Genomic DNA, 26,280 nt, shown 5'->3' with positions numbered 1-26,280 from the left:
CAATATTTAAAATAGAAATCTGTAATTGTTGCTGTTACAAGTGTGAGTGTTCCAATTTCACGTTTAAATATGGATTTAAATAGTCTTGTAGCCATGCTCAGATTTTAATTGTTATCTTACTGTTACCTTACCCAATTACTTTAAAACTAGATAAAAAGCAATTCTAATTCCTGTACCTTAAAAAGAACTATGTATTTCCTACAGTTTATTTGTATCGGCGTTCCCGATAAATGCCTAATAATGACGCATCCTGAGACAATACAGTACCTTTAATGGAGTTTGGCAAACTAAGCCAAGAGTACCCATTTGACATGACTTCCAACAGGTCATTCATATGCATAATCATCCTCCTGGAAATTTATATTTTGTGTGCCTGTGCATAAACCAAAACAATAGAAGTTAATTACAAAACACATGAAGGTGCCTGTGGCAGTAATAAACAGAATGAAAGCATTGTAAAGTTTTCCCTAAATTCCAGGCTTATTTTTCACATTATCTGCCTCTGCAGTTATGTGCATATGTTTTATTTTCTTCCATATCATATAACTGGATTTCATCTGTGATGTAATTCTAGCAGATGGTGATATCAGGTAACATGTTTCAGCTTGTCTGGCACCCTTGCAGACTTTCATCATTCCAATGGTGTTATTTTTTTTGAGGATTACCAACTCTATTTCCTCTCCCATACTCCTTTAAATCTTCATTGGATTTTCAAACTAAAAGTACATCCGCCTCAATATCAAAATGTGGTGAGCATTTGAAAGAGCAGTGGTTGCAAAACTTCAGGTAGAGGAAAGGTGTTATTACTAATCTTTTAAGTGTTGTTACTCATAAAACTGAAGTATATCCACACACTTAGGCTGTTGCCGGGTCTGGAGGACCTGAGTTATATGGAAAGATTAAATAGGCTAGGATTATAATCCTTGAAATGCAGAAGATTGAGAGGAGATTTGATAGAGGTATGCAAAATTATGAGGGGTATAGATAGGGCAAATGTAAGCAGGCCTTTTCCACTGAGGTTGGGTGGAATTACAACTAGAAATCATGAGTTAAGGGTGAAAGGTGTTAAGTTTAAGAGAGATGTGAGGGGGAACTTCTTCACTCAGAGGGTCATGAGAGTGTGGGTGAGCTGTCAGTACAACTGGTGCAAGCAAGCTTGATTTCAAAGTTTAAGAGAAGTTTGGATAGCTACATGGATGGTAGGGGTACTGAGGGCTATGGTTCCAGAGCAGGTTGATGGGAGTAGGCAGTTTAAATGGTTTGGCATTGTCTAGATGGGCCAAAGGGCCTGTTTGTGTGCTGTACTTGTATATGACTCAGTGGCTACTTTATTAGCTATACCTATACACCTCATTAATACAAATATCAAATCAGATAATCATGTGGCACAACTCAGTGCATAAAAACATGCAAGCAGTATGGTCAAGAAGTTCAATTCAAACCAAACATCAGAATGGGGATGAAATGTAATCTAAGGGACTTTGACTGTGGAATGATTGTTGTCAGACTGGGTGGTTTGAATATCTCAGAAACTGCTGATCTCTTGGGATTTTCATGCACAAGTCTCCAGAGTTTACAGAGAATGGTGTGAAAAACCAAAACAAACATCCAGTCCTGTGGGTGAAAACACCTTGTTAATGAGAGAGGACAGAGGAGCATGGTCAGACTGGTTCAAGCTGACAGGAAGGCAACAGTCACTCAAGTACCCACACATTAGTATGGTGTAGTGGTGTGCAGAAGAGCATCTCTGAACACACAACTCATTAAACCTTGAAATGTATGGGCTACAGCAATAGAAGACTCGGGTACCTAATAAAGTGGCCACTGAGTGTATATGTAAAGTATGAGTGAAAGTACAAGATGGATAATGTGCCAGATTGAGACTAGTTGTAACTTTTCAGCCTTAAGGCACCTCCCTCACTTATGATTTCAGAACCAAGGGCCTGATGTCCTGATTCTGTGGTCTCCCAAGCCTCTGATTGTTGGCATACATTTCTAATTCTCCTTCAAACCCTGCATTGCATCACGGGATTTTAATACCTTTTTTCATTCCAGGCCTTTATGCATGTTACACTCCATAGCCACAGGACATGTTTATTGTCTTGGCTTAATAACCCTACTTAACGCAGCCTACAGTAGATTCTTGACTAGGGAATTTAGAATGTATTTACAGCTAGTTGCATCACATGAAAATTTTTATTTTAAAGAAGTCTCCCAATGATCACCAAAATTAATAATATAAATAGTGGGGCACCTTAGTATGTCACTTACATGTAAGGCATGTGACAAAAATATGAAATAGAGTTTTGGTTCACAAAATCTTTTATTTAAGGAATGTGATATCCTTTTGATTTGTTGTCATATCTATTATTGGTTTGCATGAGTTTGCTTTTTATGCAACTTATACTAACACTGACCATTTCATAATTTAGAAATTTTATAAAATGAAATCCCTAGGAATGTATCCACTTGCATTATCTGTTAATAAAACTTTGGTGACTTAAAACTAATGAGGAAAACTCAATGGATCTATTGATGATATGCCAGGTTAGGCTCAGTCTATTCATTCGTAGTATCAACAAATTAAATAATTTACAGTTATCTGTTTACAGCATGGAAGGTTCTAGACTTGGTTTATCTGAATATAACTTTGATTTAAGACTGGTTTTCTTCCTCTCCAATTGCCCTTTTTGTGATCTGACATCTTCGTAGAAAATCACATAATTAAAGTTAGTCTGACAAGAATAACAACAAATGAAGTAATAAAACCAGTTAAATTATATTAGAAAGAAAGTGATAGCTGGCATTACTGATCTGCTTTACAAATGGTTTGAGGTACTGATGGTGAAATGGTGACAATTATGGAAGAAATGCATTTTCTTTTAGAAGTTCTTTATTCGACATAAAGACATTCTTTACATATCACAACACAGAAAGACACCATTAAGCCCAACATATTTTAGATATTTCAAGATATTAAAGTATCAGTTAATATATTTTTCAAAGTGACTCTGCCTTAAAGATGACTTCTGTTAACATTTCTGTACAATTTCTTAAATTGGTCCCAGTGACTCCCTTCTCTTTTCCTTGCAACTTTTGTGTATGTTATTTTTCCTTTCTATCATGGTACAAATATATTTATTGATTCAAATGCACTGTTGCTCAGGCACCGTCACTTCATCAATATTATCTGTGAATGTATTCATTGGTGTTCCTTTTGCCATCTCCAAGGAAGTTTGAAGAAAGGTGAGTGAGGAGCCACCTATTCAGAAAGAAAGAAAAAGCTGTTGTTACAGTTTCAACGGAGAAACCTAGTTCAGGGAAGAGATAAGTCTTTTTCAGTGCACAATTTTACAGATGCTGATCTATATTTAAATTTCTGTTAGAATTATGAGCTTGTGTATAAAATGAAATTTTACTGAAACGAGTTCTCTTTTGTGGTGCAGTTAGTATATTTTAGTTCCACTTTGAAGTCACAACTTTTTGCTTAGCATCACTTTTTGCCTCAATTTATTTGAGGATTTTAAGCACAATTGAAAGTATATAAAAATTAATATAGTAAATGCACCTGCCCTGTCTTAATATAGAACTGGATTCACTTCCAACACTGGGCATGGTAAACATGATTGTTTCCCTGCCAGATATGTAAAATTCTGTAGTATTGCTTGTAGCACAGTCTCTGCTTAAATCTCAAGTCAGAGATTGAACAAATGCTTTCCTAGTCGTTGTAGTACTAATACTTGCCAGACAGATATCTAAAACCATTGGGAAGTCCAAAATTTGGACAAGTAATTTGAGATTAGTGAATACAGATTCTTGCTGAACTTAATGTAAAAGTGCATCTTGAATCCATCATACAGCTTTAAAAATCTGTGATCTTGTGCAAGTTTGCTTTGCAAGGAGTGAACAATTAGAATGTAAATGATTGAGTCATTGTTTGTGATTAAAATCGAAATCAGGCCGAATAATAATGAATGTTGTCGAATTGGATGTCACAACCATCCCTCATCTTGGGCCTTGGTTAAGACGAGCTGGGTCCTGATGACCACTTCCGAGTCTATTCTGCATAGAAAGTTGGTGGGTTCATTTTTAACAATCAATGTCTTTAAAATTATTGGAGGAAAGAAAACATAGAGTGGTGGATTATATAGATTTACAAACTTGATAGCCTTGACTAGGAATGACTTGGTCCACCATGCATTTCTAATGAGTTTGTGTAAATATGAAGTTCCATAAAGAACTATGCACATCTCAAAAATTATCTTTATAAACCTGCTGTTCAAAACAAAGGCAAATACTGGTTTCATTAAAATTTTTCTAGAAAAACATGTTACATGTATTTTTGAGTAGTTCTTATTAAAAAGTGAACAATTGTTAGAAAATACAATTGTCTATCTAAAAATAAAGGTTTGAGAATTCTGGGGAAAAGGAACTTCAAGTCATCATAAGTTTGAGGTGTAACAGTTTCATTTGAGGGATAAATTGCTATTGTTTTTCTAAAAACTCAACATGCATAGAAAATTTCAAGTTTAAAAAGTTCTACTGCAAAGTTCAAGTTTTAGGCTAAGGCATTAATTTGAAAGCTTACTTCAGTCTGTGAAGGCACAAGATATCTTAATGTGGTTAAATATATAGCTGTAAAGTGTATTTTAATTTTTTTTATTTTTGTATAAAACCAGATTGAAACAAAGTGTAATTTGCAGTTTTATCTTAAAGACATTCCTTAGTGTTGTTCAGAATAGAGTATAAAAACTTGGAACAGTGATAAGCTTATCAGTTGAACCTGAAGAATTACTGTCATTAATTAATTTGAAGGTCATATTAATCAACATTCTGTTTACTTTTACAAATTTGCAAGGTATCTGAGTACATTGCAAATAAAATGACTTCATTCACAGTACAGCTAAACATTTAAGGCAGCTTAGTTACATCTAGATCCAGTTGCTCTGAATATGTCAGTATTTGCTCTGGAGCAGAGTCATAAAGAACTTATTTTCAAAGTCCTTGCAGAATTTGCCAATAACTAGGTTTGACTTAGTTTGGCAACTTCTTGAGATTTAAACACTACATTTTCAGAGGAAATAGTCATATTTTGGTCAGACAGAATTTCCTGCAGTCCTATTTACCAGGTGGGGAATCTTGGGTGCAAGCATATTGCATGGTGCAATTTGATCGTCTGCCACGGTCACTTTAAAATTCCTCTTTCAGGAAAGGTTTACTTCAAAGATGTTTTAGTAGTAATGTTCCTACTGTATTAGAAGTCATTTTCAAAAAATTAGACTGAGCATTTCAAATATCTTGGAGACAGGAATTTTGTTTAATTAATTGGTTTTTGTGGAATGGGCTCTCGTATCCTTTTATAGTTGCAAATAGAGGAATTGGATGGAACCACTGTAAGGAATGTCATGGAGTCAGAGTGCTACAGTATTATAAACAGGTCATTCAGTCCATCTAGTCATGTCCAACTGTTTATTGTCTAGTCCTATGGACCTGCACCTAGACAGACCATAGCCCCCAGTACCACTCCCATGAGTATATGCATCCAAACTCCTCTTAGGCATTGCAAATGAATTCACATCTACCACTTCTGCTGTCAATTCATTACACACTAGCATCACCCTCTGAGTGAATAAGTTCTTCCTCAGGTTACACTTAAAATACTGTAGTTCACCTTAACCCATAATCTCATCCAATCTCAATAGAAAAAGCATGCTTGCACTTACCCAATCTTTATCCTTCATTTTGTATCAAATCTTCGCTCATTCTGCTATGCTTCAGGGATAAGGTCTTAACCTATACATTCCTTTCCCTCTAATTCGGGCCCTCAAGTCTTGGCAAAATCCTGGTAAATTTTCTCTGTACTCTTTCAATCTTATTGATACTTTTCCTGTAAGTAGGTAACCAGAACTGCACACAGTATTCCAAATTGGGCCTCACCAATGTCTTGTACAACTTCAACATCCCAACTTCTCTGCACAATACTTTGATTTATGAAGGCTAATGTGTCAAAAACTCTCTTTATGAGCCCATCTATTCATGATCTCACTTTCAAGGAATTATGGATCTGTCTTCCCTGATCCATATGTTACACTACACTCCTCAGTGCCCTACCATTCACTGTGCAAGTCCTACTGTGGTTTGTCCTCCCAAAGTGCAACCCTCATACTTACTCTGCATTAAGTCCCTTCTGCCGTTTTTCAGCCCATTTTTCCAACTGATCCAGATCAACACGGGTGATGCCAACAGGCTGAATAAACTGATTAGAAAGGCTGTCTGTTATGGGAGTCAAACTGGATACAGTGGAGGCTGTGGTAGAATAAAGGACCCTGCGGAAAATCCTGGCAATCTGGACAATGTTTCTCACCCTCTGCATGTCACCTTGGAGCACTTTCAGTAATAAACTAAGACAACAGCACTGCTCCAAAGAGCGCCATATGAGGTCTTTCTTACCCTTGGGCACTAGGCTCTAAAATGAGTTAAACTATAGCCAGGGAAGCCAGGGAACCCCTCCTGTTAGACTGTTTGAGGTAACTTATTTTTTATTCTTTCTTACTTCTCTTCTAATATTTATAAATTTGTGTACTTGTAATGCTACTGTGACACCGTAGTTTCCTTTGGGATCAATAAAGTATCTATCTATCTCACTGCAAGCTTTGATAGTTTTCCTGTCTGTCCACTATGCCCTCAATCTTGGTGTTATCTGCAAATTTGCTGATCCACTTTACCATATTATCATCCAGATCATTAATAATAGATGACAAACAACAATGGACACAGTACTGATCCATGTGGTGCACCGCTAGTCACCAGCCTCCAGTCAGAGAGGAAATGATCTACTACCACTCTGGCTTCTGCCTCTAAATCCAGTGTTAGACTCAATTTACTATTTCATCATGAATGTCAAGCGGTTGAACCTTCTTGACCAACCTTCCACATGAGACCTTGTCGAAGGCCTCTCTAAGGTCCACTGCCTTTCCTTCATCAGCTTTCTGGGTACCCTTGAAAAAAATCATAGGATTGGGCAGACACGGTCTCCCATGCACATTGACTAATCCAAATCAAGCGCTGTCTATCCATTTACTTGTATATCTTGTCCCTTAGAATACCTTCCAATAACTTATCCACAACTGACACCAGGCACACTGGCCCATAATTTCCTGGCTTGGCTGTGGAGACTTTCTTGAACAGTGAAACAACAGTAATGATCCTTCAGTCTTCCAGCACCTCAAGGCGCCTGGAATTTCTGCACTAGTTCCCCAGAATGTCCAAGAGGACATTTTGTCAGGCCCTAGAGATTGTTCACTTTAATTTGCCTCAAGACAGCAAGCATATTCATCACATTGTCATGAAACCACTTCTCGACAGCAGTCAGCTAATCTCACCTAATGCTACCTATATACCAAGACATAATATTATATAAGATTAGTCTGTTTGAGCCTTTGCCATTGTCAAGATTTAGCAGATTTTCCTACTCACAACTTCTTCCAGTATACTTACATTTCCTCATTGTCCTAAGTACCCAAAGACCTTTCAATCATTGATTTGAATGAACTCAGTGACTGAGCCCCCACAGTGATCTGGAATAGAGAATTACAAGTGTTCATCACCCAGAAAGAAATTTCTTCTCAACTTCATTCTAAATTGTCCAACTCTTATTTTCTGAAATGGTGACTCTTGGCTCCACTATCAGAGGACACATTCTCCCTGTATCTAATCTTAGCCCTATAAGCATTTTGTAAATTTAGTTGAAATCTATAATTCAAAAATCTAGAGAATACAGGCCTGCTCTACTTGGTCTCACCTCTCAGGGCACCCTTGGAGCCCATCTAGTAAATAGCATTTCCTCAGTGATAAGTGTAGCACAGTAATGCAACAATTACTTGTAATGCTTTACAGCTCCAAGGATTCTAGTTTGATCAAAAGGGCAGATAATGGGCACTTGAGAAAGAATAACCTGAAAGGCCAGAGAAATTAAACAGTTGGATTGATCTTTTGGGAGCTAGCATAGCTTCCTCCAATGTTGCAGTTGGTAAAGAGACCTAAAGAGCACACACAGAATTGCTGTAAGATGTCTTTACTGCTGTACTCAAATCTTCTTGTAATACAGGCCAAGTTATCATTTGCCTTCATGGTTGCTGTTCTTGCACACTAGCATTCAATGACACGTGGGACCCATTAATACCCAGTCTCTCAGTGCTTTAAGAAAAAATGCTATTCTTTTCTATTTTGTAGACAATTTCAAAATTTGCAGGCAGGGACCAACAAAAATTGGTGCTATTGTAGATAGCGAGGCAGATTTATTAAGACACGGCTAGATCCGCTAAGAAGTTGTGCAGACTTTTTGGAAGTCTGGAAAAAGTATGGAAGTCAATTTTAACAGATGTGAGTTGATGCAGAATCAGAATCAGGCTTATTATCACAGATATGTTGTGAAACTTGTTGATTTGATGCAGCAGTATAGTGCAATATAACTTATAATAAGAAATAAATATACTATATATATCGTATATTCTGAATAACATATATATTCATTCAGAAGAATGAAGGGTGACCTCATTGAAACCTATTGATTGTTGAAAGGCCTCGATAGAGTGGGTGAGTCTCAGATGAGAGGACACAGCCTCACGATAGAGGGGCATCCTTTTAGATCAGAGATGAGGAATTTCTTCAGCCAGAGACTCATGAATCTGTGGAATTTGTTGCCACAGGTGGCTGTTATATTTAAGGTAGAAGTTAATAGATTCTTGATTAGTCATGGCATGAAGGGATATGAGGAGAAGTCAGGAGTCTGGGGCTGAGAGGAAAAATGGATTACCCAGAATGGAATTGTGGAGCAGACTCAATGGGCCAAATGGTCAAACTCTGCCCGTAGATTATAGTCTTATAAGTAGTGCAAAAAAATGATAACAAAATATTGAGGTGGTGTTACTGGGTTAATGAACTGTTTAGAATTCTGATGGCAGAGGGGATGAAGTTTGGTAGAAAAGACTGTCAAGGATAGGATGGATACATTAAATGTTAGAACCTTGGGAAATGTTGATAAGCAAGGGGGACCTTGAGGTAGAAGACTATAGATGCTTGAAAGCTGTAGCACACATGAATATACTGGTGAAGAAGACATGGGAAGCTTACTATCATTGGCTGTGGTGTATAATGAAGAGCTTGGGGCATCATGCTCCAGATTTCTGAAACATTGGTTAGGCCATACTGGAGGTATTATCTGCATTTCTGGTCACACCATATGGAAGAATGTGTTTGTTCTGGATAAGTTATAGAGGAGTTTCACCAGCATGTTGCCTGGCCCACTGCTGTTAGAAAGAGGGGTGGAAAGACTGACTTTGTTTTCCTTGGAGCAGAGGATGCTGAAGGATGACTGGATGGAGGTGCAGTGCCTATGAAAAGTATTCACTACACTTTCATATTTTATTGCTTTGTGACATTGAATCACAGTGGATTTAATTTGGCCTTTTTGACACTGATCAACAGAAAAGACTTTCATGTCAAAGTGAAAACAAATCTCTACAAATTGGTCTAAATTTATTACAATCACTAAATTGCTTTATTACTCACCCCCTTTAAGTCAGTATTTAGTAGATGCAGCTTTGCACATCTGGACATTGCAATCCTCCCCCCCCCCCCTCCATTCAGAGCTCTGTCAGGTTGCATGGAGATCATGAGTGAACAGCCCCTTTTCAAGTCCAACCACAAATTCTCAATTAGAGTGATTTCTGGACTCTGACTTGGCCATTCCAGGACATTAACTTTGTTACTTTTAAGCCATTCCTCTGTAGCTTTGCCTTTATGCTTGGGTTCATTGGAAAACAAATCTCCTAAGTCGCAGTTCTCTTGCAGACTGTATTAAGGTTTCCCTGTATTTTGCTGCATCCATTTTACCTTCTACCTTCACAAGCCTTCCAGGACCTGCTGCAGTGAAGCATCCCCACAGTATGATGCAGCCACTACCATGCTTCATGGTAGGAGTGGTGTGTTTTTGATTATGTACAGTGTTTAGGCATAGCATTTAGTCTGATGCTTAAAAAGTTCAATTTTGGTTTCATCAGACCATACAACCTTCTTCCAGCTTTCCTCCCACATGCCTTCTGGCAGACTCTAGCCAAAATCACATGTGAGGTTTTTTCAACAGTGGCTTTCTCTTTGCCACTCTCCCAGCTGTAAATCCATTAGATCTTGGAAAAATTGGCTGTTGAATATCCTTGCCATTGAATTTTATCATCTTCCCAGATACCAAATCTCTCAGCAGCATTTTGTACGGTTTGCATTCACCACAACACCTCACCAAGTTGATTTCCCTGTACCTACACCATTGGCCCAATACCCAAGCACTAGATCCCTTACCACTTCCCACCTGACTACTCCACTTCCCTTATTTGATTCTATGCTCCACCTTCCTCATATGAGATTCCATCATTTTTCTCCTCTTTTGCCTTGACTTATCATCTCTTAGCCCTTGTTGCTGTTTCCATCCTTTAGTTTATCAGCCTATCACCTCTCCACTTCAGTCAATCAGCTCCACTTCAGCACCATTGATAAAGGCAAGGGCATACTCTGTATCCACTTCCTGAAGGGATGGAAGGAAAGCTTGTTGTCTTGACACCATGCCACTAAGCTCTCTGTCTGTACTTTTTCTTACTGTTGCTGGAGATCTGGCCCACCACAGTGGTGTCATCTGCAAAGACTGATCTATCATTTATTGCCATTGCTATGCTACACATTGGTAAAGTGTGCATTTTTGGTGCATATTTAAATATTAATTGAATGACCATTTGGCTTAGCGCTTAATGAAAGTTCTTCCTTGGATCTAATATAAGCATTTAATTTATGTATCTTTGAACAAGTTGTGTTGACAGATTCCTTTCCACAGTTCTGTTTCCCACATGTAATACATTGATTTTTTTTTTTGTATCTCTCCTTCTATTAGTACAAGTCAGGAAATAGCAACGATTAGTTTTAACAGTAGCCTTTCACTGGTCAGTTGGCTTCCTCTGCTGTGGATTGATGTACTCAGGGAAAAAATGTTTAAGTTTTGCTTTTATATATTAAGTGATAAAAAGGATAGCTTAATGTGCAATAAATTCAGGAAAGTAGATTTTCCTGAGAATATATAAATTGTATACAGGCTGATAGATTTGCTCTGCTTAAATGGTGGTAAAAGTGAGCAAATGGCAGTTGACTGAAGCATTGTTTATTATTGGTAAGATTTAATTTCAAAGTATTGATTAAACCTTTGTTAATTGAAAGTTCTAGTTCAAAATTTGTATAATTAGACAAATTGAGTCCTGTTTCTGAAAAATCAATTTGATTCACTGAGAAGCTGCCTGCAAGGCCAACATTTATTCCCTATTCACAGATATTGATGAGACAGCTTTATTGAGCTCTTTGCAGTCCTTTTATTTTAGGTTACTAAAGATAGTGTGACACCTGGGTAATCTGCAACTGTTGGTAGTGCCGTGATATTCTTGATGGTCTTGGGCATGAGTTTTATTGGATATATTTAAGGCAGTTAGTAAGGGCGTCAAAGTTTATGGGGAGAATGGGTTTGAGAGGGATAATAAATCAGTCATTATGGATTGGAAGAGCAGGCTCGATGTGCCGAATGTCCTCCTTCTGCTCCTATGTCTTATGGTCTAACTCAGAGCAAGTTATGCTATACTGATGGAAGAGAGAAATTGCTTATGGTGGTGGATGACATCTGCTGAATATGGGATAGAAGATAAGGGTGAGTGGTGTGGTGAACTACATATACCTGTCTGGACACGCCCCCCCCGCTAACTGCTCCTGTGGCTCCTCCCACGGACCCCGGTATAAAAGCGATTGGAGCCTGAGCCCTGCCCTCAGTCTCCAGGATGTAGCATGGTGGTCAATTACTGCTTGTTCTTTCTTTCAGTCAATAAAAGCCGATATCTCGCCTCCCGTCTCAGAGAATTATTGATGTGCATCAAGTGGTACCCTGCCTTTGTTCTGGGTGAGAGGAGAGTGGATAAGATTAGGAAATGATACCGACATGATTCAGAATTCCAACTATAGTGGATGAGAAATCAAAATTAATGCAAAATGTAGGTGCCTCAAAAGCACTGGTGTTGGATGAAGGCAGAGAAACTGAAAAGAGATGGTATCAGAATAGCTGTGGGAGACTGTGTTCTCAAGGAAATAGTTTTATTCAAAACGCAGATGTGGGAAATATGAAGTAAAAACAGGAAATGCTGAAACCGTTTAGAGCTGAAAAATAAAATCTCTTTTCCACTCTTCACAGATGCTTCCTGACTTGTTGCATATTTCCAACAGCTTGGGTTGATAGAATATTCACAAAAAAATTATTTTAGCTGAGCTTATTTCTAGTAGATCCAAAGCAGTGGAGTGCATTTGATTAAACTTGAGAGGTTTAATACATCTTTATCAGGTGAAGAAAAAATTATATGTTCAGTTAATGTAGAAAATATATAACTATTAAATGTACAATTCATGATTAAAATTACATAACAATGCAATGGTGTTTCATGATCAATTTTTGTCATTGATCACAATCAACTACATAACATCTATGCAGGAAAACTCTTTGAATATTGAATTGAATAATATGCTTCATATTTAAAGTCATGGGTTGTACAGCACATTAAAGGGGCTCTTAGACCATTACATCCATGCCAACTATGTGCCTGCCAATATTAATCTAATTTACCTTCATTAGATCTGTAGCCTTCTTGGTCTTGACTATCAAATACCTGTCCTGTTGCCTTTAAATATTGTGATTACATCTGCCTTCACTGCTTGCCCTGGAAATGTTCCAGATATCAGCCACACCCTCTGAATCACTCTAAAATTCTTCCCTCTCACCTTAAACCTATCTGCTTACTTAGTTCTGGGGAACATAAACACTATCTGATCTCTCCTTTTCCAGGTGAAGGTGTTCCAGTCCAGGCAACATTTGGTAAATCTGCTCTGCATCCTCTACAGTGCAGTTACATCCCTCCTTGAGTGTGGTGACCAGAGCTGCACCCCATTTTCCTTGTGTGGCTTAACCAGTGTTCTGTAGAGTTGTAACGTGACATTAATATTTGCATTCTATGCTACATTCATTGAAGTCAAGTATTGCCATATGCTGTCTTCACCGCCCTATCGAACTGTTGCCACTTTCAAGAAACTATGTACTTGTACCTTCGGGATCTCTGTTCATCAACACTCCGTTAGGCACTGCATAAGTCTTGCCTTTGTTTGACTTTCGAAAAAGAATCATCTAGCACTTGTTGGGATTAAATTCCCTTTGCCATTGCTCTACCCAACATTCTATATCCTGATTTATAGCATTTGACAACCACCTTTGTCTCTGTCATGCCACTAATTTTTGAGTTATTTGATAATTTACTAATCATGCTTCCTACATTCATGTCCCAGTTGTTAATATACAGTATATATTAACACAAAACTCAAAGATCCTTGTTGTACACCCTCGGCCAAAGATAACCAATCTGAAAAGCAACCACTCACTATCATTCTTGTCCTTCAATTACCAGGCCAACTTAGGATCGAGTTTACCAGTCTTCCTTGAATCCTCTGCATTCTACCTAGTAACTTTGTGCTCCTCAGAAAACATCAGTAGTAAATACTAATTATTCACATTTCAGTATTAAATAACATATTACCTTACAGATACAATAGTTACACTCAATAATAAAATATTCTTGTACTTTTTTAAATGCATTTGATTATCAAAGGAATTATTTCCTATAGCTTTGTGTGGTTTTAATTAATATTTCAGCTATGACAAGCACTGAGTGCTAAGATGGTGTTTCATTGAACTTAACATGAATTTAACATGAATTTTCATGTTGAACCTTTAATAATACCATGAATTTCTGTCAGAAATGTCAAGTTAAGGGACTTGCAAATAATTTTGCCATGGAAATTACCAGAGGCATCAGCAGTTAAATGAATAATCAGTTGATAAGATGGCTGTCTACATTTTTTAAAGCAAGCATTGACCTGTTTATTTTAAATGGGTTACTATCTCAGAGAAGGAATCAGAGCAGTGAATTGCTTGTGAGTATGTTAAGTATTTGTCTGATACTGAGCCAAAAATAATTATTAGAGTTGAAAGTGATGTTTCAGAGAGAATTAAGTATGTTTTGGTATTTTGAATTGGCCAGAGAAAAGTTACTTTGTGATGCAAGGACACATTCAAATACGTAGTGTTATGAAGGTTGACAGCAAGATGGAGGCTACCATTCATTTTTCTTTGTAACTGTAGATTCAGCATTGAATTTGTAATACATATAGTGAAAATTATAGTATCTTTCAGACTTATGAAGTGAATTTTTAAAAACTGCCAAAGTGCCTTCTTATTGGAAGCAATGTTAATCAAGAATGTACCTCAGAAAATAGTTATAAAAATAAATTCATTAACACTGCATTTAACACAGAAGAAAAATATGAAGTGAATTCTTTTAAGCTTAAATGGCTACTGTGAAGTACCCATCAAAATAAATGAGAGAAGAAATTATAGGTACCTGAGAGACAGTAAGTTGCAAGGCTAGAAGTGGGGGTGCTAAGTTGGACTGGCATGAGGTAGGATGGACCCAATGGAACAAACAGCCAAATACTTGTAATAATTTGCATATATTTTCCATTTGTTTTCTTCAAAACATATTTCTTTTAATTTTTGTGCCTCTGATGGGGATTCATGCTCAGTGGGACCAGGGAATAGAAAACTTCGGTGCAAATGACATTTATTGTGTTAGAATTTCCAGCATTCATTCTTGCCTGGTTAGCCTTATGCACTTTAAAGCAAAGCCAGAGGGGAAATCCCTGGAAGTTTCAGCTTTTTAGAATGAATTTCCTTCTCATCCAATTGACTATGTCAAATGAGTTTCATTTAATTGTGACTCTGTACTAGCCTGCCTCTGTCCCCATTTCTACATTGACCCTAGAAATGCTTGTTGATCCCAAGGATGTGTAAAGCATGACCTGACAACATTAGGAAGTGATTAAGGTTTATTTCCTTAACACACAATTTAGATTAATTTATTAGTTTTAAAAAGATTATTAATGGGGAAATTCTCCAGTTGACTGACAGTCAAGCTTCACCCAGTTCTTTAAGAGTTAATTCACTATCCAGTAACTTTGATAAGCCTACAGGCACAAGCATGAAAATCTCAGTGGCCATTGGTGAGAATATAAGGGGGTGTAGGTAGATGCAGATGTTTATGCTTTGGAATTTCCATCTATGTCTCTGCCTATTCAGCACTGTCAACGCTATTAGGAACGAATTATAAGTGTCATCACTGAACAAGATTGATGGATTGTTTGGTAGGAAACCTTAAGTTTTCAGAAGTGCAAATTTAATTCATATTAATAATTTATTTCTATAAATGATAGGTAGTTGTTTGAACAAAGCCAATTAAAAAGGGATTGGTAGTCTATGCTTATTATCAGATCAGGGTCATTTTTATACATTTAGCATAGATTTGAACATAAATTGTGACACAAGTAGGAAAGTTAAGAATATTGGAAAGCTTATTATATACAATATTTTAAAAGTGGTCACAAGGTGGCAAGAAACCATACTAAGGATGAAAATTTAATCAATTATTAATATAACCTTAAACATGAGAAGTTCTGCAGATAGTGAAAATCCAAAGCAACATACACAAAATGCTGGAGAAACTTAGCAGATCAGGCAGCATTTATAGAAAAGAATAAACAGTCGATGTTTCAGGCTGAGACCTTTCTTCAGAACTGAGAAGGAAGGGGGAAGAAGCCAGAATAAGAAGGTGGGGGGAGGGAGGGTTTCTAGAGGGTGAAAAGTGAAGCCACGTGGGTGGGAAGGGTCAAGGGCCTGAGAAGAAGCAATCTGATAGAAAGTGAGGTGGACTATAGGAGAAAGGGAAGAAGGAGAGGACCCAGGGGGAAGTAATGGGCGGGTGAGATGAAGCAAAAGGTCTGAGTGAGGAATGGGGGGGGGGGCGTGGGATTTGTTTATCGTAGGAAAAAATCTATATTAATGCCATCAAGTTGGAGGGTACTCAGACGGGATCTAAGGTGTAACATACACAAAATGCTGGAGCAACTCAGCAGACCAGGCAGCATCTATGGGGGGGAGAAAAGTACAGTCAGCTTTTTGGGCTGCTGCAGGTTCTCTCTTGTTTGGAATCTAAGGTGTTGCTCCTCCACCCTGAGAGTGGCACCATCTTGCATTTACTCTTTGAACTAGAAATGCCAAGCTCCTGCAAGAAGAGAAGAAGCAAATTCATGCTAGTAAGTATAGTTTTGAAAGATCAAAATTATCAGAAAATGTTAAAAGTTGAAATAGTTGACTAAATTAAATATCAATGATTAAATATTTGAGCAGCAGGCTGCTAAAGAGAGAGGCTGAATAAAGCTAAAAGTGGAAACATGGAAAAGCAAAATAAAAATTTTACTCGCAATTGTAGTGGTCATATTAAAAAGAATAAAGATGGAGAAATAATGAATAGCCTAAAGCAAATTCTACTGACATAAGTGTTAATCATTTCACTCCAGCTCCAGAGTAGAGAGATACATAAGAAACAGCAGAAAACTAAGACTTAAGCTGTATGCTGTTGTTCATCAAGAATTTTAAATCTACACAATTTCTTTACCACTCTCCAATTCTTAAGTGAACTGATATTGCAACCATTTTCAACCCATGAGCTAAATGGCTCCTTATAAACTTTATTGTATTCATGTTTTCCTCTTTTTTTCATTCCTTTGTGCTCATTCTTCTATCTGCTTATATCACTGACAATTTTGTTGCTTTATTTTTTCAAAACACTGTCCATCTACAGTCCAACATTTTGAAGCAAAGCCTAATTTTGGCACATATAAGGAGATGGCTGGAGAGGATTAACCTCAGCAGCATGCTGGAAAAGGAAGGAGAGCATTGGCATAATACTGGTAGATGATAAACTGTAAGCAGAATCAGAATCAGGTTTAATACCACCAGCATACGTCGTGAAATTTGTTTTTATGCGGTGGAAATTCATTGCAATACATAATAAAAAGCTGTAAATTACAATAAGTATTTATATATTTTAAAAGTTAAATTAAATAAATAGTGCAAAAAGAGGGGGGAAAAGTAGTGAGGTAGTGTTCACGAGTTCAATGTCCATTCAGAAATCTGATGGCAGAAGGAAGAAGCTATTCCTGAATCATTGAGTGTGTGCTTTCAGGCTTATGATGGAAGCAGTGAGAAGAGGGCATGTCTTGGATCATGGGGCCCTTAATGATGGATGGTGCCTTTTTGAGGCATCTCTCACAGAAGATGTCTTGGATCCTGGGGAGGCCACTGCCCATGATGGAGCTGACTGAGTTCACAACTTTCTCTAGCTAACTTCGATCCTCTGCAGTAATGCAGCCAGTAGAAAGCTCTCTACGGTACATCTGCAGAAATTTATGAGTGCCTTTGGTGATACACCAAATCTCCTCAAATTCCTAATGAAATATGCTGCTGTCTTGCCTTCTTTGTAATTGCATTGATATGCTGGACCCAGGATAGACAGGATAGATTCTCAGAGATATTGACACCTTGGAACTTGAATTTGCTCATCCTTTCCACTGCTGATCCCTCGATGAGGACTGGTGTGTATGCCCTCGTCTTACCCTTTCTGAAATCTGTGATCAATTCTTTGGTCCTACTAACTTTGAGCGCAAGGCTGTTGCTACGACACCATCCAACCGGCTGATCTTTCTCAATCCTGTACGTCTTCTGTGCGATTCTGCAGATGCTGGAAATCCAAAATGGTACACCCAAAATGCTGAAGGAACCAAGCATGTCAGGCAGCATCTATGGAGAGGAATCGGGGGTGTACATTTTGGTCCAAGACCCATCAACAGGACTTGGCTAACTGTAGTAGGCAATTTCTGTTTGTATTCCTGTAGGTGTTATCAACTGACATTTGTCAGAGGATCTTTAAAAAGTGATATTTATTTTGCTAGAACAAAGCATGTTTTAATATTTTTGCCACACTTTTCACCAATCTGGTGCAAGTTCCAATACCTTACTACTTTCACTTGCCAACTATTTTGTATCATTACCACATAGCTGAAACATTTTACTTCCATATAACTTCTGAGGAATATTTGTCTGAAAATAAGTTTTTGTAGTTCAGCTTACAACAGCTGTTGAAGTGTAGACAGCTTATGTTGCAGTGAAATCTGATATAACTCAGAATATGCTTCCAAGCCCTTCGATTAATGTAAATTTGGAGTAGTTGTTGTGAATGGTCAATCAAGTGGTTTATTGCTGGACTCATACAATATTAACTGTTCAATCAGTTTACAGATTGATTGCACACATTTTCATCTGTTGTAACTCAATTCCAGGTTGTGACTTGTCACCCTTGTGGGAGAAACAAAATGGCATTTTAAAGACCCTGGGTACTTTGATCATTTTCAACATTTCTTTCTGGTCTTGCTATACAATTTAAATTGTTTTAGCAGAAGCTGAAGGCCTGAATCAGGGAATTGTTTTTATAGTCGGTTGCTGTGGCAATTCTCAGCCTTGCATGAAACTATCGTCTCCTGGGAAACAAAACTTGTGCAGCTGTCTTTGGCCTATTGACATCAAGTATGTCTATTATGGGGCCTCAGTTGAAAAGTTTCTTCTGACTTTGTTGCTATTGTCTGAGTAGAATAGACAAACAGAATACATATGGAGTTTACAGAAAATTGTCACATAGCCTTTTGTGAATGACACTAAGGTTAAGTCTTCTGTAGATTTGAGTAATTCACTACATCAGATAAGGTCAGTAATGCTGTTTTCCTTCTGTCAAATACTGTGAAATAAATATTTTCAATGATAATTGAAATGTTTAAAATAGGTTTAAATTTCTTTCTTCTGATAGATTGTTTACTGAAAGTATGTGATAGAATTGAAAGTATTGCAAAATCTGGTATCACTGTAACCCCGAATTTTCAGAGCACTATGCTTTCTCTGATTATCTAATTGGCAGTGAGTGTGGTTATCTGAGAAGATGGACCTTGTCTGGATGAATGGGGCCTTTCAGGCAGTTCCCATTGGAGCACTAAAAGCAGCAGAGCAATAGAGCCTGTGCCAGATGACCAGCACCATATTTTATATTGACTACTCAGCTTGGCTGAATGAAATTACAAGTTCTAAAACTTGGACCTTTGTCTCTGACACTCATAATAATTTCTGCAAATAACTAAAATTGGTAATTATTAATAAATTGTTGCACGATAGCTGTGAAATAACTGATCGTTCTGTGTTAGGAGTAGATCCTCAGTAAGACAACTTTACTTTTACGGTGTGCTGCAATACCACAAAGTAGTAGAATATACTTCACAGTTTAGCCAAGTGTACCTTTTTCAGCAGAAAGCAGAGTCTTGTAAAAGTGAAATCAAATGAGAGATTAGGAAAGTAAAGAGAGTGTACAAAGCAAAATGAGCAACACACAAAATGCTGGAGGAACTCAGCAGATCAGGTAGCTTCTATGGAGGGAAATAAACAATTGGTGTTTCATGTCGAACCCCTACATCAGGGCTAGAAAGGAAAAGAGAAGCCAGAAGGGGGCTTCTACCTACCGAAAGGTGAAAGAGTGGATGTGCAGAGGAGTGTCTAAGACCAGAGGACACAGTCTCAGAATAGAGGGGTTTGTTTTTAGATCAGAGATGAGGAGGAATTTCTTCAACCGGCGGGTGGTGAATCTGTGGAATTTGTTGCCATGGGCAGCTGTGGAGGCCTAGTTTTTTTGTATATTTAAGGCAGAGAATGATAGATTCTTGATTGGTCTGGGCATGAAGGGATATGGGGAGAAGACAGGAGATTGGGGCTGAGTGGAAGATTGGAAATGGCAGAGCAGACTCAATGGGCCAGATGGCCTAATTTTGTTCCTACGTCTTATGGTCTTCCCCCTTCCTTTCCAGTCCTGATCATCCTAAAATGTCGATTGTATATCCCCTGTGTAGATGCTAAATGACTTGCTGAGTTCCTCCAGCATTTTGTGTGTTGCTCTGGATTTCCATCGGCTGTAGAATCTCTAGTGTTTATGAAGCAATAGCACAGAAATCTAAATCCAAAGACTTTAAACAAGTTTGAAAAAACTAACAAAAGGATGACTAAGGAATGAGTAGGGCCTCTTGGAGAGCAAAAATGTAACCCATCTGTGGAAGCAGAGGATGTGGGTAGCATTCCTGTGAAAATCTTGCAATTATATTCACAAAAAAGTGCATAGTTAAGAAAGACAAGTGTGAAAATACTGGCTAGGATTTATGTAATAAAAAGAGGGATGTTTGAAAATGAATAAATTGCTTGGCTCAGATTAAATATACCCCAGAAACCAGGAAAGAAATCATGGAGACTCTGACATATTTTTCAATTCCACTGGCTACTGGAGATGCACCAGTAAGTTTGAGGGCTGTTAGCAGTTTACTAATGTTTAAAAAAGAGAGGAAGAGATAAATTAGCTTTTATTTTGAGGAAGTAACAGCGATTGAGGGCAGTATATTTGATGATGTCTACATTGATTTTATCAATTCCTTTGACAGTGTCTCACAGGGATCCATAAGAGCATGGAAATTTTGTTTTAAAATTGTATTAGTGGCAGCATACAAAGTGTGATGGTGTTTTTATGACTGCAAGCATGTTACCCATGATCTGTCCCTATTATCATGACTTAGTCTTTAATGCACTTCCGGTCAAGATGGCACCAAGCTGTGATGTGCGTCGAGGTAGTGGCTCAGACTTAGTTGTATTTTTAGGTTCATAAGGATGATTCTGGGGAGAGAGTGGAGAGTTAATGGTCAGGTGTCCTGTTCCTGTCATGGCACAGGACACAATCAAAGGTAGTGATAAATGAGTTTTGGGTGTTAGGTGATTGATATGTTCCTGTGACTGCTTAATCAGGCTGTGTGAGGATGTTCTCAATTTTGACTCTTATCACCACAGGTTAGTGAAAAACACTTTGCAGTACTGACTGAGATATACTATTTTAAATCACTATGGCTGTGTTAATACTTAAAAAATAAGTTACAAAAATGATTGCCATTCTTTTAAATGGTTTCTGCTAACTTTTCTGAGTTTCTGATTCCATCTACTCTAAACTAGGCAACACGAGTGAATCTGCAGATGCTGGAAATAAATAAAAACACAAAATGCTGGCAGAACTCAGCAGGCCAGACAGCATCTATGGGAGGAGGTAGTGACGACGTTCTGGGCTGAAACCCTTCATCAGGAGTGAAATAACATGGGATGGTCAAGGGGGGATAAGAAGTGGGGGGGAGGGAAAAAGTAGAGAGCTAAGAAGTGATAGGTTAGAGGGAAATGGGCTGGGGGAAGGTGGAGAATTATGGGAAATAAAAGAGAAAGAAAGGTAGGGCTGGGGGGAGATTATAGTGAGGGGGGAAAAAGAGAGAGAAAGAGAACCAGACTGAAATAATGGATAGGGATGGGGGTAAGGGGGGGCAGGGGTATCAACGGAGGTCTGTGAGTTGGATGTTCATGCCGGCAGGTAGGAGGCTACCTAGGCGGGAGATAAGGTATTGCTCCATCAGCCTGCGTGCGGCCTCATCTTGACGGTAGAGGAGGCCATGAACAGACATGTCGGAGTGGGAGTGATAAGGCATTGCTCCATCGACCTGCGCGTGGCCTCCTCTTGACTCCTAGTTGAAGTAGTTATGCTGGGGATATCTTCTTCACTAATGAGCCCTTTTAACAGATATACACTTTTAAAAAAAGAGACAACACTTGTTTTATTATTTCTTAAAAATGTAGGGCTGTGTATTTATTAACCTTTCACAAAGATAGTAGATAGTTTGAAGACTAACATCAGCAAAGACAATCATAAAAACTTTGCAACAAATGAACTTGTATCATCATTTTAAGGCTACTTTAGCTATAATAAATGACAATTGTTCTCTTTCACTCTTTTCAAAAGGTAACACTGAACTTGAGACCCATTTCCTCAGTTGAAGTCCATCAGAAGTCTTTGGTATTTGTGTTGAATTCCCCAAGACCTGTGGCTTGGATTATAAAGGCAAAGCAACTGGCACCAGAAGTAAAACGTTTGTTCCATGTAAGTTGATAAGACTCAGTTAACAAGACACAGAAAGAAAGTAGATGGTGTGCAATGTAAAGTAAGTTGATAGAAAAAGATATTAAAACTGTTCTAAATATTTTTGGGCATTGTTTTAAATAAATCGTTTTTTTAAAGAAATGGCCTTTGTTGTTTTCCATGATTAAGGTGGTGGAAAATATTTACCGTTATTCAGATTAACTTTTGTATCTGGTCATAACTTTTGTATCTAGTCATAACTTTTGTCATTTTGTAATGACAAGAAACTTGCCCACTCTCTGCTTAATTTGACATCGTTGGGCAGTTAGACTCTGATTTTTAAAAATTCTCCAATGCAAAATTACAAGCTAATGATCTCAATCTAAGGTGGTGATAGAGTCTGATGCAATTTAAAAGACTGTTAGGCACATGTATATATGAAAAAATGGTGGGTTATAGGCTGCATTAGGGAAGGGTTAGATCAATCATTGAGCAAGTTAATATAGGGTTAGTATCAAATCTTGGACTGAAAAATCTTTTGCTGTACTGCTTTATGTTCTAAACATAAAAGAAATCGTACCTATGCTTTTCAGAATACAATGAAGGTTGGCCTCCTATTTTTTACCTCCGTATTTTACCTCCATAATGTTTTAGTGTTCTTTATTTCAATATTAACTGAAACCTTAAAGGTTTCAAAATAAAAGGCTGAGGTGTAGCTTGGTTATAATAATGTTTGTCAGTTGAACAAAGAAAAAATACTTGCTAAAATCCAATCCTGTAATCTGTTTATCAATCTAAAGTTTGGTTTAAGATTTTCTAGTGTTCAAACAGAATTAATAGATATTCAGAGAAGAAAGGCTTTCGACAGTATAGCTGGAAGAATTAGAGTCCTTCCATTTCATGATTCTGGACCCAATAAAGACGAATAAAATAATTTGTCAGATGCAAAATTTTAAATTGATACAAATTTTGAAGACAAAATTATTCACCAATTGAATTATTAAAACTAAAGGTAGATACTTAGTTAATTTAAGAGTCTAATTAACGTAGAACCTTTTAACTCTTCTCACTTTGTGTCAATGAATGTGCCTTGAAATGTGTTTACTGACCTTGTAAGTTTCTACTCAGTAAACAAAAATAGAGAGGTGACCATTTAAAACAGGTGCAGAGAAATTTCTCTAGCAGAGGGTGGTGAATTTATGGAATTTATTACCACAGGCAGCTGTGGAGGCCAGGTCGTTGGGTGTATTTAAGCAGAGCTTGATGGGTTCTTGATTGGACACGGCATCAAAGGTTACGAGGAGAAGGCTGGGGAGTGGGGCTGAGGAGGAGGAAAAAGGATCAGCCATGGTTAAATGGCGGAGCAGACTTGATGGGCCAAATGGCCTAATTCCACTCCTATGTCTTATGGTTTTATGATCTAAAAATGTATTATATAGAGTAATGAAATCATTGACTAGTCAATCTGTTCTTGTTGATGGTGCCTAAGTGGAAAACATTATCCAAATAATCTACTTTTTATGTAAGAACATAAAATTACGTTTTAGGATTTGCAATGTCTGAGCAAATTGGTATTGAATTGAAGTGTACGTCTAGACTATGTCCAGAACCAAGTCCGGATGCTACAACTTTATGACTTCAAGAATGAAAAATTCTACCAACTTAGCCAAATTGAAAAGGTGCTCTTCCAGATGTTTGGGAGACTGTAGTAAGCTTCGTTCTCTGTCTAGCAATGATAGATGCTGAACTTGGATGCCAAGAGTATAAAAAGTGATTTTTCAGTATCCAGGGCTTCACTTAACTCAGACAAACGTCCAGACAAACAAATTCTGCAGATCTTTGTTCAATTTAGCAGCTTTACCAAGTACATTTTAATTGGCATTAGTAGTTGAAGTATCTAAGTTTCCTCCAATTGATATTGAAGTGTAGCTATCTGGCTTTCAATCCTTCTTTTTGACAGGAGGTTATTTGGTGATCAAGAAGAAAAAATATTCACAGAATACAAATGAGTCGGTATTATGCATGAGGCTGTTTAGGATCAAATGTCATGCACTATAAACTTAATAAAACAAATCTAATTAATAAGGAACATTATTAACACCATTCAGTCACTCTGGGTTGACATACATACCCTATTTTACCTTTAGCAGTTTATTTACCACTTTGGCAACAATATATCATAGCTGGTCATCTCCTCAACTCTTTCCCTCACCACACAAACACAGACACAGACATACACGGACATAGACACTCCCACACCTCTGCACCTGAATGGAATTTGAATCAGGTGCAGTTTATTCTTTTTTTTAATATATATACAAAATACTACGTTCTTTGAATCTGGATGTAGTCCCATTAAGCAAATACTGGAAACATCCCCATTAATAGTAAATTGTGTGCACATGATGAAGGTTCTCGGAAAGGAAAATTAATGCAGACACACTACCCACAATCTTTTAGGCAGTATGCCCGAAGGACTGGCGTGGAATCACAGAAACAAAAAATTAGTTATTTTAGCTGAGCATATGGAAGAACCACAAGTTAAGTTTCCAGATAGTACACATGTTTATACAAGTACAGGATAATAGCTTAAGTTTTCAGTCTCTCTTTAGTTTTCTTTGAATAGTGCACCTAAATCTGAAGAACTGTATCTCTTCCCCTTCCATGCAGCAGCCGATGAGAACACAGAAAGCAGCCAGAAAAACTCTGTAATAGACTTTGTTTTCAGACTTTTGAGCCTTTTGGTAAACATGGAAAATATCCAAATAGAACCTTCCTCACTACATCAATTCAGTAAGAGTCATGATCCAGACAGTTCCAGAATTTGTTTCCTCGCCAACTAAATAGTTACTTGGCATTCAAAAAACAGCTGGCATCCTTACTGTCATAATACTGGCAGAGCTTATATTAGTTCTTGGGCTGCTGGTGACTGATCAACACTTTTGCCCATTAGCCCACTCCAGCAGTCCCCACCACCACTACATTCACATCAGCCACTCCTCTCCACAACCCCTCAGCACCCTTCATCCCTCCCCCCCATAAACTGCCACTTTACCTTTACACTTGAAGCTAATCTTGTGTATATGTGGCTACACAGTTACTTGAACATTGTGCTTTATAGGATTGTTTATTTGTTGTGTTTTATGCTTTTTTTTATGCTGCATTGTATCTGGAGAAACAAACATTTTGTTCGTCTTTATCCTTGTGTACTAAAAAATAAAAATGAACAGTCTTGAATCCTTTATTTTCCTTGTAAATAACCACCTTATCCCTAACCTGCCATTTCTCCTAAAACCTGAATAATAGATTACTTAGCTATCTATTCCCTGTCCAAGTAGAGTTTCTTACTCTTGTTTAGCAGTAGGGTTACTGATCAAAGGTTCAGTTAAAAACATCTAAAAGGGCAAAAAAAAACAAACACTGTCTCTTATGTATCTTTACTTTAAACTGTCTGATCCTCTATTGTAAATTGTGTTTGATGTGAAGGGTGTTGACGATGTGGAATAGACTCTTCAGGTAAGTTGTGTAGGAAAAGCAGTAGGGGGAAAGTTAAATAGATTTTGAATTTGTGGCCGAACGGCGCCAGAATGCAAATGTACCTGATCAAGTAGATTGAATATTTTTTGGCAGTTCTGCTAGTTGCTGTGCTGCTACTGCACCCTTTGGTGTATTTTCCTTTCATCCCCTAATTATTATTTACACCACCTCAAAAGATACTATCGATAATCATACTTGCTTCTTACTTGTAAGGAGTTCTACTTGACACCATTCTATATCTTTCACTATTTACTCTGCTCCAAAGATGCTACCTGATGTGCTGAGTTCATCCAGCATTTTGAAAATATTGCTTATGATTTCCTAGCTTCTGCAGAATCTCTTGTGTTTATAATCCCTACCTTTCTCTGTTTATTTTCTGGAATTATAGTCAGTTTGCTGTTTTACATTGTACATACCAAACTGAAGTTGAGATGAGTTCAAACAACTTGTAGTGACTTTTTTTTAATATAAGTTGAAACAAAATAGTGCTCAGCTTTTGGCCTAGTCATAGACAATGACCTATCAAGTTCTACACATCCTAGTCAGGCTGAACCTGGTTTGCTTTACAAGCGAACTTAACTCTAGACATTATATCAAGGCTATTGTGTGAAAATAACTATTTGATTAAGGTTATTAAATCAGCACCACGAAAATGTAAATGAACAATTATGAAAAAGGCAGAGAAAATATTAAAGGATTT

The 26,280-nt window shown here is 37.6% G+C and overlaps 1 protein-coding gene across 3 annotated transcripts in view; it reads left to right on the top strand.

Moving 5' to 3' along the window:
- The window catches only part of tgfbr3 (transforming growth factor, beta receptor III), a 139,979-nt gene that overhangs the window by 46,809 nt on the left and 66,890 nt on the right, over positions 1-26,280 (top strand). For all 3 annotated transcript variants that reach the window (XM_059983880.1, XM_059983883.1, XM_059983879.1), the window contains exon 4: positions 21,927-22,064. In XM_059983880.1, coding sequence (XP_059839863.1) covers positions 21,927-22,064 — 138 coding nt within the window. The remainder of the gene's footprint in view (positions 1-21,926; positions 22,065-26,280) is intronic.

This window comes from Hypanus sabinus, chromosome 11, assembly GCF_030144855.1.
Source record: "Hypanus sabinus isolate sHypSab1 chromosome 11, sHypSab1.hap1, whole genome shotgun sequence".
Lineage (NCBI taxonomy): Eukaryota > Metazoa > Chordata > Chondrichthyes > Myliobatiformes > Dasyatidae > Hypanus > Hypanus sabinus.
Note: the sequence above shows the minus strand (reverse complement) of the source record. Positions and strands in the feature narration are given on the sequence as shown.